We start from the raw sequence: 16,578 nt of genomic DNA, 5'->3' as shown, positions 1-16,578 counted from the left end.
TTCCCCAAAAAATTATCTTTATGATATCGTAGACTTCGACATATTAATCATTATATATTCAATACTTCGTTATTTCCCAGCTTCTCAAATATTATATTAATATATTATTTTCAATCAAAAATCAGATATATGATGTTTTAAAAATTAATAAATAGATTATCACAATATAAAAAAACTTGTTCAAGAATATCAATTTCAGTTGTCAAATAAAATTTTAAATTATCTGATTAATTGATATGTATATATATATATACGTATATCTTATAAAAAGTATATCTGAAGTACACCCTTTCAGCTTTCAAAAGTTGTTTTTCTAAAAATTTGACATGACTATGGTTTTACTTTTATATTGTTTATATATATATATATATATATCGAAACAATATAAAAGTAAAACCAAATATTTTGGAAACTCATTTCATTTTTCTTTATTTCACACGAGAATTAATATTGCATGGCCCCCATGCATTAATGAAAGAAAAAGTGATGTGTTATTTTGAAGAAAAACAAGGGCAGTTGTGATCGGAAAATTTTATATAATTTCAAATTGAGGCTAGCACGCAAGAACAGAAGCCATTTAGCCACCATTGATGGTGATACCTATTCCTCCCTTTTTTTAATCAAGCAGCATCCCTTTAATTCTTTTTTCATATTATTTTTTTCACACGCACTCTTTTTCAGAAAACAGATATAAATTTGTGAAAACAAATTATATGCATTCTTGGGTGTATAGCGGCGTTGAATTTTGGTTATGAACTAGTAGAGTCTGAATAAAATAATCCCGGGGTGATGGTGAAGAATCAAGAATGGCGCTAGTAAAAATTGCTGTTGCAATGATGAGGAAGTGGGTGCTGGATAAGGACGTGCACGCTGGCGTAGCAGTACTGGTTTAGCTAGCTTAGTTTAAACATTATCTCCTCAAATTAAAGGGAAAACAAGAAATTAAAAGGAAGAAACAGCCAACCGCGAATTGGCAGTTGTGAGTACAAATTCATGAAAACGACCATAAATTATTTACTGGTTTAATTGCTCAGATCTTAGTTTATGTTTCTTGAAATCTGCAACTTTTTTTGTATTTGCATGTTTTTCCGCTTGCTTTTAATAAGGGATGTCACGCGAAAACTGAAATTTCGTCGATTCTTTCGACGATATCGGTGGTTTCTTTTGCTTAGGCGTATCAAGAATTTGATTGAATTGACAAGGTTTTCTGAGAGACTGATTTTCCGTGGGGAAGTCAGCTTAGTTCTTGAAATTCCTCATCTTTCATCAAAATTCTGCATATTTGTTCCTTTATCAACTTAAATTTTTATCGAGTTTTCGTCGGATTGAATCTTTTTGTTTTATTTTTGATTTTTTTATTTAAAAAAATAAGAAAATTGGTAGTGGAATTAAGTCTGGTTTCCGACAAAATCTATTGCTTGCAGCTGGAGGTGGATCTTTTCCTGGTAGGGTGTCGTAAAAAAGTGAAGCTATCCACAGTGGAGATATTGGTTTTTGTCTGATCCAGAAATGGTGCTGCCCTTTTAGTAAAACACCATAGTTTTTCAGCAATTTAGAAGCATCAGAAATGAAGTATATGAAACTTGGATCCCGGCCTGATACTTTCTACACCAGTGAGGCCGTGAGGTGAGTTTTTTTTCTTGTTTTCGCTTCTGTTTCTTCTAAATTTCTTTTAAAAAATATCAATTTTCGGGTTGCTTTTCAAGATTTGGCGCGAGAATTCTTTAATATAATATGGCGTCATTTTGAGATGCTTGTTCAATGAAGAAGAATCAGAGTTTTACTTTTCTTGATTTTTAGGTACGTGTCTTCTGAGGTTTCAAGCGATCTTACCATTCAAGTGAAGGGAAATAGATTTCTACTGCATAAGGTGAATTTACAGACGATTTTTATGAGTTATATAACAAGAAAAATTATACAGAAATAAAGATAACTTATGGCTATTGAATTCCAAAATTTTCACCGCTGCAGTTTCCCATGCTGTCCAAGTGCTTGCGCTTGCAGAGGTTATGTGCGGAAAACTCAGAAGCCTCACAAATTCAAATAATCCATCTCCATGACTATCCTGGAGGAGTCGAGGCCTTCGAAATGTGCGCAAAATTCTGCTACGGAATCACGATCACTCTCAGTGCTTTCAACATTGTGTCGGTTCGATGTGCAGCAGAGTATCTTCAAATGACAGAAGATATCGATAAGGGTAATCTAATATACAAGATTGAAGTGTTTTTGACTTCTTGCATCCTTCAGGGATGGAGGGACTCAATTGTAACTTTACAAAGCACGAAAGCCTTTTCTTTGTGGTCCGAGAACCTTCGGATCACAGGCAGATGCATTGAAGCCATTGCTTCAAAAGTTTTAGCTCATCCCACAAAGATTAACTTGTCACACAGTTATTCGAGACGTGGTCGAGATGACATGTCGTGGAATGGGTCGGAGAGCCATAGGCATAAGACTACAAGTAGTAGCAAAGGATGGTGGGCTGAAGATTTAGCAGATTTAGGGATTGATCTTTATTGGAGAGCAATGATAGCCCTCAAATCTGGCGGAAAGGTTCCTTCGGCTCTCATTGGTGATGCTTTGCGAATCTATGCATCACGCTGGCTACCGAATATCTCGAAGTACATTAGTATTGAGAAGGGAGTAGAATCAGACAACGAGTTGGATTCGACTGGAGAAGCTACTAGGAAACACAGGGTGCTGCTGGAATCAATTGTTAGTTTGTTGCCAGTGGAGAAAGGCGCTGTTTCTTGCAGTTTTCTGTCAAAACTATTGAAAGCTGCTAACATACTGAAAGCTTCTTCGTCTTCAAAGATGGAATTGGCAAGAAGGGTTGGGCTTCAATTAGAAGATGCCACAGTTGGTGATCTGTTAGTGCCATCCTTGACATCCACAAACGACACAGTGCATGATGTTGATGTTGTAATGATCATTTTGGAGCAGTTTATGTTGCAAGGGCAGAGTCCACCAATTAGTCCTCCGAGAAGGAAAACCAATTTCGAGAGGCGAAGGTCTCGATCTGCTGAAAACATCGATTTGGAGTTTCAAGAAAGTAGGAGATCGTCTTCTGCATCACATAGTTCCAAACTCAAGGTGGCAAAGCTTGTGGATGGATATTTAAAAGAGATAGCTAAAGACAAGAATTTGGCGTTGTCAAAGTTAATTTCCATTGCTGAATCGATCCCCGAATTTTCCAGGCTTGATCATGATGATCTTTACAAAGCTATCGACATTTACCTTAAGGTAGAAAAATAAAAGACAACTTCATATTGTTAGTAGCTTCCAAGGAAATAATGAAATTTTTATACTGAACCTTTTATTTCATGTCAAGCAGGGGCATCCGGAGCTCAACAAGAGTGAAAGAAAACGGCTATGCCAAATATTAGACTGCAAAAAGCTATCGGTAGAAGCATGTATGCACGCTGCACAAAACGAGATGCTCCCATTAAGGGTGGTGGTTCAAGTGCTTTTCTTTGAGCAAGCTCGAGCTGCCATGAACGGTGGAAAAGTGGCCGAGTTTCCAAATAATATCAAGGCATTATTAGCGGTGCAGAAGAATCCTGCGAAGGCTACATCCATGATCACTGCCAATACTATTCCCCCAGAGGATCAATGGAGTGTATCAGGCTTAAAATCACCAAAATCCAATGTTTCCACGCTTAAAATGAAGCTTGCTGAGGATGATCAATTGGATGAAAATGTGTTTCCAAATGGAATCGAGAAATGTACAAAGGCAAAGTCGTTCTGTATGATTCCAAATAGGCCTAAAAGGATGTTCAGCAAGCTGTGGCCAATCAACAGAAGTGTGAGTGAAAAGAACTGAGAAATTTTGTTGGAATTTTCTTGTTTGGAGGGATGGTTGGTTCTTTCTCCAGGGTAAATTATACTGTGCCTTGTATTTAGTCTCTTTTGTCCCCTGATTCTTGAAGAACCCTTGTAATGATTAGGGAAAAAACATTATCCCTTGTGAATTAGTGGTGTAATCCTTGCTTAATAAAAAAACTAAGTAAGCAAATATTATTGACAGGAGGGAAATAATCTTGTTTAGGAACATATGTCTGTTTAAAACTAGAATAGGGGCACTTGTAAAACTAAATGTAATGTTGAAAAAAGTTGCTCTTTCCTATAAGCATTTGATGAATGGATTTCCTACACTTTGCCATCTTGTTTATCTCTTACATTTGACCATATAATAATCAATTGCTGTTCTTCTTAAACATGTCGAAGTAATTTTCTTGATCGTGTAAGCTCCATTAGATAGAACTGATCTTAAATTCATGAACAGTGAATCAATCATTGTTTCAACAGTAAAACTTGAGAATACTGGTAAGACAAAATATAGAGACCAAAAACAAGCTTGCTCTTTCTTTATTCTGCTGTTCTTTTCAAAAGCTAAAAATGAAACTCAGGGAGGCGTGGAAAAAATTATTGCCACAAGTTTGATTATGGTTTACTGGTCAGGACTTGTTAACACAAATAATCCTTTAATCCGTGTATTAGAAAATGAATAAAAATTCATCGGTTGAAACTAACAAATTTCTCTTAGACCCTTTTCCAGGAACTGTATAAAAGCAACAGATACATGACATATAAGAACATGAAAAATGAAAATATATAGCACAATTGGATTTCACCCATTCAAATCTTTACTGATAATCGAGTAGCATCCTTCTTACACATATCATTATAAAGAACATGCATACATAGATTATGCCTTAGATTGTGAATCCAGGCAGGCCGGGGAGTCGATGCTCTTTGTCCGGTGGAGGCTCGGAGAACGATGCAACCTGCAACGAAACGAGCCCGCATGCGTGGTAGGAGCACACAAGCAGTTGTACTTAGTAACACTACCTTGCCTGGAGATCCCTCCACCATTCACCGTTTTTGATATTGGAGATAGAACATTCGATGATTCCCGCTGCGAACATTCAGTTTTCCTATCTTTTATTATCATCACTTCGTTTTCCATCGTTTGTTCTCTCTGTGATGAAACGATCAAGAAAGTCAGAATGGATTGCAAACAAGATTGTAAAGATTAACCAAAATAATTCTGATGACTTATCCTAACTTGCACCTTTGGAGGGCAAGAGAAGTAGACCATGCAACTTGTTTTCAAAAATTGGAATTTGGTTTAAATAAAAGATTGTTGGTGAAAGTGTTGTGGATTTGGTTAAGGATAAGAAAGGTGATGCATTCATTATGTTCATTGTTTGGCTAAATTCATAGGGTGGGTTGGATTTTACTAATAATATCCCATTCCAGTATTTTCGTTTTTTACAACTAAAATACTTAGATAATCACACCAAAACCTTAAAACATGTAACAAGAAACAATTTAATTTTCTTTTTTTTTTAATGTTTCATCATAATTTTCACATTATAAGTTTTTCTTAATCAAATAAATCCATTAATTTCTCACGGGTGTAATAGACTAGTCTCCATTATTGTCACACGAAAAGTAATCACTAACTTTTCATAAAGATTCAACCACTCTTGTAAATACATGTAAAATACCAAAATAAATAGGGATCCCATTTGCTAAATCTTTTTTTTTTTTTTGGGTTCTTGTTGGATAATTCATGGATTCATAAGAAAGAGAAAGATTATATATATATAGAACACTTTTGGAGGGGTCCCAAGTTCCATACCTAATATTATTATCATGGCAGACATTCTTGTGAAAGGTCGATTTTACTTGTCACTCTCCACTTCCAAATTTATTCAATTTCAAGCATCTTATGTGGCTTAAGGTCAAATCCATTGGTTAATGGAGGATAAGGTGCCATTTCGAAATATCCTGCCACCTGAAAATTATTTTAGAAGTCATGAAGAGGAGAAGAGTTGAGTTGGAAGGTAGAAAAATGAGGTGGTTAAGTATTTTTTTTCCTTGTAAATAGGTTAAAATGATTTGAGTGGTCAGTTTGAATCTTGTACATGTATACTTTGATGGAGCGAAAGGTATTTAATTTTCTCTTGATTTTAAGGCTCCTTTCGGAAATTTTGGTTGTTAATGTTGGTCAAATTTCAATTTTAGTTATTTATTTTTATGTATTTTAATTTCTTTTTATCGGTGGTACTAATGTTGTTAAAAAATAATTTTCCAGAATGTTATTTTGATTCGATCGCGATATCGTTTTCTTTATAAAAAAAATATTGCAGTCACTATTTTGCTGCTGGGGTAATGACAATTTCCTTCCATGTGTTAGAGTAGATGCCCTGCAAGTCAACTGTTGACTAGGGATTTTATTGACTTAGTTGTAAAGAACAATCTTTATTTTAATATAATTCATTATTTCATGGTTTGTTATTTCTTTATCTGTATACCCATGATTTCAAACATGATAAAGACCTTGATTATACTTTAATACAAATGAATCGTAATTCGATGTTGAAACTCATTTGTAAACACTGTATGATCTAAATTCGTTCCTAGTCGATTCAGCCGCCTAAAACGTGGATAAAGGTCGCTTGAGTTCGAGACTAGCATCTGTGATGTTGTGTACTGCGTTTCTTGGTAAGGGCATAGAGATGTCCAAACATACAGATGGGTAGTCATATGATGATTATACCGAACAACCCTCCCTCGGACTTTCCAAGTGGTTATCATTCATCGAGAGGATAAGTCCGTGGTTATGATTGTACACCATTAGTCATTACGACCCGGGACAACACTGAGGCTCTATATGCTAGGGCTGTGCTTTGACTCGTTTACCGACTCCAGGAGAGTCATCAGGTGGCGAGGTTGGGTATAGTTGCGACACATATAGGAGCCAGTGTATTGTAGTCGGGGATTCACCGCTCACCTACGGGTGTGGATATCCTATGTGATCTAATGTAATAATAGTGCATGGAATCTCTGGCCAGAGTATGAGATGTACGTTGAAGAAGGAGTTCTCCAATAGTACACGCGATGCCACTATTATAGTTATCACATAGTTATCGAATTAATATGCAACCCTCGATGAACCAATGGTTGCAGATTCGATCGGGATATATGAGATGAAGGGACCGTACTGTACGTTAATCATAATCGACTGGTTCTTGCAGGCACTATCAGTGATACCTAGGGGATCATGGGGCGATGCTACTAGACGCTCTTACCATGATCCGATGGGTGCAATCAGAAATGAGTTCTGACATTCTTAATCAAGGTGTTGATGAAAAGAATGGGGCTAAATAGGGTAAGCCCGAATAAAGGATTATGTCCTGAATCACAAAGAGTTGTGAACCCACGGCTAGCTGTATCCCTGAACCATTGAGGGTCACACAAGTACTGGATTGTTTGTTCCCGTTGAGAGAATAAATTCAAGAAGTTGAATTTATATTATATAGTAAATTCAAGGAGTTGAATTTATGATAATTAAATTTTGAGAGAATAAATTCAAGTAGTTGAATTTATAAAATTTGAGAATTTGATTTATTAAACTCAAATGTTGGGTTTATTAAATATTAAATTTTGGAAGTGATAAAAATTCAAGGAGTTGAATTTATAATTTAAATAATAAATTCAAATGTTGAATTTATAATGTATTTAATTTATTAAGCTCAAAAGTTGAGTTTATTAATTAATAAATTAAATAAGGTGGGTATGTTTAATGGGCTTGTAAGAGTACAAGTCCATCATAATAAATAATTAAAGTTTTAATAGGCCTTGATTAAATTAATTAAACTAGTTGGACTAGCCCAATTAATTAAATCAAGTCCATTAATGTTAATTATGTCATTAGGCTATTATTTAATTATAAATAACACATGTTTAGAAAAAAAACCCTAGCCCCCACCACATGATTTACGAGACTTTCACTTCCAAAGAGAAAAAAAAAATTGGCCACTATTTTTGAAGGAAAATTTGAGCCATCTCTCAATTATTTTCTCTTCTACGCAAAATATCTTCCATATTTTCTCGTGCAAATTGGAAGAAGAACACACTATCTAGTCGTGGACTTGATAGGAGGATTTCTTGAAGAAAGTTCGTGGGGAATCAACAAGAGCTAATCCGTTTATACCGGATTAGTTGGAGTCCAGTGATTTAATTCACAAATGTATAATTTTTAAACATCCTATGCATGTTTAATTCCTGAAAACCATACGAGTGTCCAAAAGAATTATTTTGTTTTCAAAATAAAATAAAATTTTAAACTTCCGCTGCGTTTGGGCACGTAGAAAACCGAGATCCAACACCATGAACTTCAAAACAATGAACAAAATTTATAGACATCAATATATGTAAAGTTTCCCAAAATAGATTAAAGAAATTCATACTTCACTAATCACAAATGAAATACTTCTTCTATCAAATAATATGATTGTCTGAATAGATAAACACCTTTTGTAAATAAGTAGTTCTTCATTCGAATCCTTATTTATAGATAGCAATATCTATAAATTTTCTCAAAACAGATGAGAGAAATATGTATTTCACAATTCAGAAATAAAATTATATTTATAACATTGAAACATCTTTTGTCAAATGATGTCACTCCGAATAAAAATATGCATTATTCTTTTTTTTTTTGTCTAATATGGGAGTTGCTTTATATAGTTATCGCTAATTATTTCCAACATATGTGATACAATAAACCTCTGTGTTGTATAATTGTATTGGTGATACGTCAAAAAAATGAATACAATTGAAAGAAAAAAAAATTGACTAATAATGAAATTTTACAGCATATAAAACCAAAATCATAACGAGATGGCCTAAATTCTTTGATAAGTCTAGGAGTTGTAGTCTAAGATGTTTGAACAGAACCAGTGTTCTAAAAAGCCGCGTTCTTAAGCTTGAAGCTCGGCAAAAACGCCTCGCTTCGGAGAAAGCGGAAAAAAGCGGTCAAAATGTAGTTTGACCGAATTAAGCATGATTAAAACGTTTAATTAAGCGTATTTAAGCACAATTAATCACATATATTTATTTTTTAATTTTTTTATTTTGAAGTTATGTCTTTTTATTTTAAAATAATAAATTAGGTTTATAATTTAGATGTTTATTTTTTAATTTTAATTATGATTAAGCGTGTCTGATAATGATTTGACAAATATTTAACATTTTTAATGTGGTTTAGTTGCAAAAACAAATAAAGATTGTAATTTTGAGATTTTTATGCTTCTATAAATATGAGAATTAATACATCAGACTTAAATTTATCATATTTATGTATTATTTTATCTATTTATCTATTTATTGGTTTGAGATAATTACAATTACACTAAAGATAAAAAACACTTTTTCACGCTTAAGCATGTGCTAATCTCGCTTAAGCTTGAAAAGCTTGGAGCTCGAAATCTGCGCTTCGGGGCGCTTCACGCTTTTTAGAACCTTGAACAGAACATAAAGAGTTCGGAAGAAGCAAAATACGCAAAGAAACACTTTGTTTAAAAAAAAAGTAAAGAAGTATAAAAATATTTAACCATTTGCACTATTAATCATTTCTTAAACATAAATAAATGATAAAAAAAAAAGTTTTAATCTACTTCGTGACAAAGTTAAATATTTTTTAAAAATTCATTACGTTTTATTCTACTCTCTATAAACCAAATTTAACTAAATGGGTTATTTTTAGGATCCACTTTATGGATCCGAAATGAACCCAAAAATATTTGAACAAGGATCTTGGGCCTTTTTTATTCACATCCAGGCCCTTAATACTTTGGGTAAACAAACAGCCCAAAACTGCTATGATCTAATAATATGGGTCCCATGAAAAATGATGCAAAAATACATTTTTATTAAAAAAGAGATGATGCAAAAATATATCAAGAAAATGATGCAAAAATTCACGGTCATATATTGAATATATGATGATGATTTGAACTTAAAATGTATTTTTTGGAAAATTATTGATTCTAAAAGTGAAATATTTGATTTAAATTAACTTATTTACCAATCAATAAATTTTCAATTTAAGTTTATTTTTCATAATAACATGTTATATTAGACATCGTTTGATCCGAGGGTAAATATTTTCAGAACCCGCAGCCTCTATCATCGATAGGCACTGAATAAATCTCGGACTAACGTAACAGTCAACAAATCACGCTAATCAGGTAAACAGTATGGGCTTGTTCGTCCGAAAAAGTCTTGGCAGAATAATAGAACTCTTGCCCATTAATCAAGCGTTTACGTACTGCACTAACTCTGATAATATCATGAGAGCTACATTATATATATATTTTTAATGTGTATATCTAACTTGTCACATTCTCAAAATTAATGCTAATCGCTAAAAGGCGAGTTAAGTCAAAGAAGCAAGAATTGGTGTACCTCACAACGAAAACGAATGACTCATACTCGATAATATATTAAGTGGCTGATAAATTATTTTTCAATGATTTTAAATATATTATATTTATTTTCCGTTGTTTTCCACAATAACAATACATTTAATCAAAGAAGTTTAAAACAAAAAATCTTAATCTTATAATATAAAATCATTTAATCAAAACGTATACTACAAAAAATATATCTCGTTAGCGACGGTTTTTCAAAATCATCGATAAAAATTAATCTAATTCCTTGGTATGATACGTTTCCAAAATCCAGTGATTTGAAACCCTTTATTTTATTTGTATGTAATTTCCTAACAACTAAACCAAATATTTATTAGTAAATGCTGCTGATTTTTTTTGGCATATAATGTGTGTATTTATATTAAATTATCATATAAAGTGTAATAGTTATACGGTTAATTAATTTTTATGTAAGTATATCTTGGTAGAAAGAAATTTAATGTGTCTAGAATAAATTAAGATCAAAATAGTGGGCACCTTTCTTAATAATGTATAGTATTGCACATAATTCCAAATTCTATTCAAACAATACATCCCAAAAATTATTAAATGTTTCATATTTCAATTGGATTTTATAATTACTTATTTTTAATCCCAAGGGGAAAAAATCTTTTTCGATCGGGACAATTTTTTTTCACACACACCCCGGCCAACCCAACATTTTATAATTATTATTAATTTCTCAATTAATAATATGATGTCTTACTAATTTACTTACTCATCAATATGTATTTATTGCAATAATAAATATCAAAACAATAATCGATGTTCATGAATTTTGCATTTAAAGAATAGGCAGCACCTCGTTTCTTATACCCTCATTTAAATGTACGCGCTTTCGCAACCCTCAATTGTGTGCAAATACATACATACATACATACATACATACATACATATACTATTTTAAATTCATCCTTTTCTATTTTTTATTAAAAAAATAAAGAGTGTACGTTTTTAAAACATAGACAAGCAAGTATTCAATCCAAACATAGATTATATAACACCAAATTATTTCCATAATATTTGATCAAAAGCATATGATCATGTCACATCTCTATCACGACCAAGATCATGACACATGTATGAAGGGTCTACAACAAAAAAAAAAAAAAAAAAAACCATATTCTTTATATAAGGGGATAGACTCTCAAGATCTACTTACTATACCTATAGAATTCCTCCAATAAGTGGAAGCATTAAAATTATATGTTTTGGTACAAATACCACCCAATAATTAAAAAGGGAAGTAGAAGTCGGGTACAACAACATGGCTATTCCATAAGTGTCGATATTTATCACAGAACATGAAACCCATGTGCACAATTCTCTCAAAAGTGTAGTTACAATAATAAAGTAAAGCAAAAATTTGTGTGAGACGGTCTCACGGGTCGTATTTTGTGAGACGGATCTCTTGTTTGGGTCATCCATGAAAAAGTATTACTTTTTATGTTAAGAGTAATATTTTTTATTGTGAATATCGGTAGGGGTGAACCGTCTCACAAATAAAAATTCGTGAGACCGTCTCACAAGAGACCTACTCATAAAGTAATAGTATCTTATCCTAGCCTCATCTATTTTATTATAAAGAAAACTTAGAAGTAATTGACACAAAATAAATTTTAATATTTTTTATAGAAGATTTGTTGTTGTTTTTTTCCTTTTGGTATTTCAAAATTTAATTATCTAACTAATACCAACATGGGCACTAATGTGGTTTTCCTTTGGTCTTTATTCCTTAAGACATGTCGTTGGAATACTTCGTCACCCGATGGTACTTGTCACCCACGTTTTTTGTCGAGTGGAATCAATACTACTTCTAGTTTTTAATTGATTTAGAATAGCCCAACTTCTCTAATATAATACTATATTGGTAGCTATTAATTAGTATAAATGGATAATACATGCAAATATATATATATATGCATTATGCGCAGATTATTCGGATTAGACATCGTTTGATTCGTGGAATGAGATGATAAATTTAAAAATAAAGATAACATTACTATTTTTTAATGCAATTATTAAACAAGAGTCACATGAAAGGTTGGTAAGTTTGGGATCGGACAAGTAATACAAAACCTAACCCAAATCTAAAGTAATTTTAATCCATGTATTTTCTACTTAGCATCGTCCATACTAGTTGTGTAATTAATAAGGATGGTATTACTCTTAGATTTAATTAATTGTTAATTATTAAATCAAGTTTTATCTAGTCAGAATTTATCGACTTAGCATCGTCCATACTAGTTGTATAATTACTAATTAATAAGGATGAAGCCTTATAACTAAATATTTAATTTTATGTTGACAAAATAATGTTAAACTCATATAAAAACTATGAATTTACCATAAATACTATCAAATTACAATCTATATCACAACCCACATTTTAAAATTTTTATTAGATAATAATTTAAGTGTTACGGAACAATAGTACTATTTGTTACTATACAAACTTTGAATAACAAGGGCGAGACTTGGTAATTAATTAATAGGGGCGTCCACATATTTATATATATGATCTATTCACTCCATTTATTAAATTAAATGGTCCATCCCACTTAATTATTTTTAATTACACAACTTAGTCCAATGTGACATAAGATTGATGGGAAATTCTGGGAAATAATCTTGATCAAACTTAATATTTGAAAAATAATATGTCTCAAAATGTATTCAAGTCATCCTAACATTTGAATGGAACTTGACTTGACATATTATTGATCTAAGGAATTAAGTTTCACTATAGAGAAACAATCTGAGTGTAGCATTTAAAACTCCAGATAAATTTAGAATATTAAAAAAAAAATGGAAAGGAAACAATAATCTCTCCGTCGAATCCAAAATCACGTTATTTTTAAATAAATCTAATGAAATGGTTATTAGCCATGCATCCATGTTGTGACAATTAATATGAATCTCAATTGCAATGCATTACATTACGGGTGACATAATTTAATATGCTGAAGAAAATGGCTGGGATGTTTCTTAACTAATTTATTTTCAGGTCAACGTACGTTTACTTAATGGAAAAACTATTATATATTTTTTTCAAAAAAAAGAGAAAATTATAATTTTCGTCATGTACGGTTTTCTTTTTTCAATTTGGTATTCTATATTGTTAAAACATAGCCTTAGACTTTCAGTTACGTATTTTCAATTTCTGACCGTTTTTTAATCATTTTCATTGCGAATACAGATGTGTTGTTGTGCAATTAAACGTTACGTTGATACAAGTCAGCCTTATATATGTCAAAATCGCGTCGTTATAAAATACTACAGCTAAAAAAAATTGACAAAAATAACGAACTAGATTCAAATCTGGATCGTTGATTATTCTTGCTCGTGTTGAATGAAAGATTTTCCTACATGAGCTAGCTAAAAATTAAGTAAATGCATAATGTAATGGAGAGGGAATTGAATCATCTAATTCATTAAAGTTGAGAAAGGCCCTCTTTTAATATTTTTCCCACCAGCAACAAGTTTTTCGATCACAATCATAGCTTCGGATATCAATCTTGAAAGGAACACAACACGACGTACCTGCTCTGCTCTTCAAAGAAACATGGAATTACTTCCCCGAATTTAAAGGAGCTCGTGATAAGATATTTTCCATTCGGATGCGATTTCCGTACATAAATGTGTCCAAGAAAATGTTTCCCAACCAAACTATTTATCATGCATTATAAGAAATTTCAATATGTTGATGTAATAATGAGATTATAATAATAAAAGTATACATTTTTTAAAGTATAATGAATCATTAACCAATACATATAATATAGCAATAATATTTATTACTCGGAATTAATCATTTTTACGTAGACAATACCACGTGTGTGATTTATTTCATACGTACGACAAATGTAACTGTTCTGATCTGCATAAAACTGTGAAATTTTATTATAGATAATATTATTACATCACAATTACATAGTTTTAATTTTCTTGTATTGAGAATATATATCATTAAGACGAATTTAATTTTGTTGCTAGTTTAAAATAAAATTTTAATACATAAAAAAATGTCAAAACATGGCACAAAAAGCCTGATAAATTAACAGCCTTCTGCACATCGAAGGTCAACTCAAGAGAAGACCCCCAAGAGGGAAAAAAGCATGCAAAGTACTAACTTTTTTCGGCTGTGGAAGGATCTTTGAAGAAACGAAATCTTCACTAAATCAAATCCACAAGGATAGTGGAAATTTGTTTAAGATTGGAACTTATGTTAAAAAATTAATTTCTATAAATTATTAAAAGTTTTCTTGTATGAAGAAAAACAATAAAATATTAACTAATTGCGTAAATTATATGAATCCAAAACACAATCCGCGATTAACAGAATCAAAATATTCAAATTGCATTGAAGAAATAACAACGTAGTTCGTAAAGCAATAAATTAGACAATTAGTACAAAGAAATGCATGAAGCACAGTACTAATACTTAATGGGAGAGACAAACTTGTTTAATCAACCAACATTTCGATCTCCGGATAGAACCTAAATACAGTAATAAATAATACATTTCGATCTACTGATAATCATGTATCAAGCATTCTGCACTTTGGCTGCGAACGAATTCAAAGCTTCCTGATAATGAAAAATGTCTCCTAGAATTCCATTTGATCCATTCATCTGCATGTCTGAAGAATGGAAATCATGGCCGAAAGAAGTGGTAGGGTTTAATTCGACACCGAAGAAATTTTCGGAGTGTGGAGAAATTCTAAGATGATTATCAATGGAAAGCCCTAAACAATCATTCTCCCGACCGTTTGTATTCTTCACTGGGAACTCGAATTTCGTGGGAATTTCAGCCATCGGCGGAGTAAATGTATTGCAAGCAATAGACGGCGGCTCGGGCTTAACAACCGCCTTAGGTCTCGGGAAAAACCCGTTTAGAACTTCTTGTAATAAACCCGAACCAGACCTCTCGGAAGGGAAAAAGTCTACTACGTCAGCTGGATACGTGCTTGTTAAACCTGTTCCAGGAGTAATATTTTCATGATCACCGAATTTGAGTGAGTTCAAAGAAGAACCCTTGAATGTGGAATTAGAAACAACTGTTGTGTTCACACAGGTAGCTTGAGAAGTTGTATCACATGACAGATTCATCAAGGAAGAAGATCCCATGAAAGCATTTTGAGAGGAACAGGAACTGCCCAGAAAATTTGAAGGCATCTGTTCTTGCTGGGGCAAGTTGACAGAAGAAGAAGAATAATCGGAGTATTTGGAGTAGGAAGAGTTGAAATAGTCTCGAAGCAAAAGCATGTTGATGGAACTATTGTTGTAGTTATTTGTTCTAAACGAAGATCCGTCGAAATCGAGATTAGGGTTTTCAAATGACGGCGATGAAACAAACGGACGAGAGCCAAAAATTCCGGGTTGCGATGGCTTCTGATAATTAAACGAAGCGATGAGGTTTTCCGCAGCTGGGTGCGTGGGAGAAGTAGGGTAAACAAAGTTCGTTCTCGCCTTAACACCTCGCATGGCCCGAGCTGCACAATCATAAGCACACGCAGCCTCCTCCGCCGTGTCGAAAGTTCCGAGCCACCGCCTTTCTTTCGACTGAGGGTCTCTTATCTCAGCCGCGTAACGTCCCCATGGGCGGCGGCGGACGCCACGGTACCTCATGGTGTTGCCAGCAGAGACGGCGGCGGAGCTGTCCTTGAGAGACCTCTTGTTAGGAGTGCAACGCTTGGGGACGGCAGAGGTGGGTGGAAAGAGGTCAGAGTCCGAGGTGAGATTACCGTTAAGTCTCCTCAAGGCTTCTTCCATGGATGATTGAGTATGTAAGAAGCAAGAATCTTGGGAGGAATGTTTCTGTGAATTTAGTTAGACAATGTATAGGAAAGATTGTCGATACAGGAAGAGTTTCTGGGGAGTTAGGTAGGAGAGTTTGCACCTGCAACCGTGTGGAGAAGCTCGGGGAATAATGCTGTATTTATAATCATGATTTACTCTCACTGCAGAGAGATAGTAGGAGGTAGAGTGAGTTATTGCATGACCACTTATTCATAAATTAAATTGTGTTTTTTTTTTCAAATTCCAAAAAGCATCTGTATCAATATTTTTCTGACCTTCCTTGGTTAAGAAAAAATTATAAATTTGGTTGTTAATTTCTTCAATATTTTAGGTTAATTATAAATTTTAAATCGTGTCCTGTTTATCTTGTTTTTTTTCCCTTGCAAATTTAGGGTATTTTCGTGTTACTTCGACGTAATGTTAATATGATAATGATATGCACGGAACAACTACTATAATTATAAAACTGACTAGTAAAATGACTAAAATTTAA

At 33.0% G+C, this 16,578-nt stretch overlaps 2 protein-coding genes across 2 annotated transcripts; one reads left to right on the top strand and one right to left on the bottom strand.

Annotated features, from left to right (window-relative positions):
- The first annotated feature begins 562 nt into the window (after positions 1-562).
- On the top strand, positions 563-4,151 carry LOC140989629 (BTB/POZ domain-containing protein At1g67900-like). The gene is made up of 5 exons (XM_073458924.1): positions 563-979; positions 1,425-1,626; positions 1,801-1,870; positions 1,972-3,240; positions 3,332-4,151. Exons 2-5 carry the CDS (start codon positions 1,568-1,570, stop codon positions 3,818-3,820), a joined length of 1,887 nt encoding a protein of 628 aa, XP_073315025.1. The 5' UTR covers positions 563-979; positions 1,425-1,567; the 3' UTR covers positions 3,821-4,151.
- Positions 4,152-14,618: 10,467 nt separating this feature from the next.
- On the bottom strand, positions 14,619-16,179 carry LOC140990647 (ethylene-responsive transcription factor ESR2-like). Its single transcript, XM_073460441.1, has one exon. It carries the CDS (start codon positions 16,056-16,058, stop codon positions 14,832-14,834), a length of 1,227 nt encoding a protein of 408 aa, XP_073316542.1. The 5' UTR covers positions 16,059-16,179; the 3' UTR covers positions 14,619-14,831.
- Positions 16,180-16,578: the final 399 nt, after the last annotated feature.

This window comes from Primulina huaijiensis, chromosome 12, assembly GCF_012295235.1.
Source record: "Primulina huaijiensis isolate GDHJ02 chromosome 12, ASM1229523v2, whole genome shotgun sequence".
Classification (NCBI taxonomy): domain Eukaryota; kingdom Viridiplantae; phylum Streptophyta; class Magnoliopsida; order Lamiales; family Gesneriaceae; genus Primulina; species Primulina huaijiensis.
This window is presented reverse-complemented; position numbering and strand designations above follow the sequence as displayed.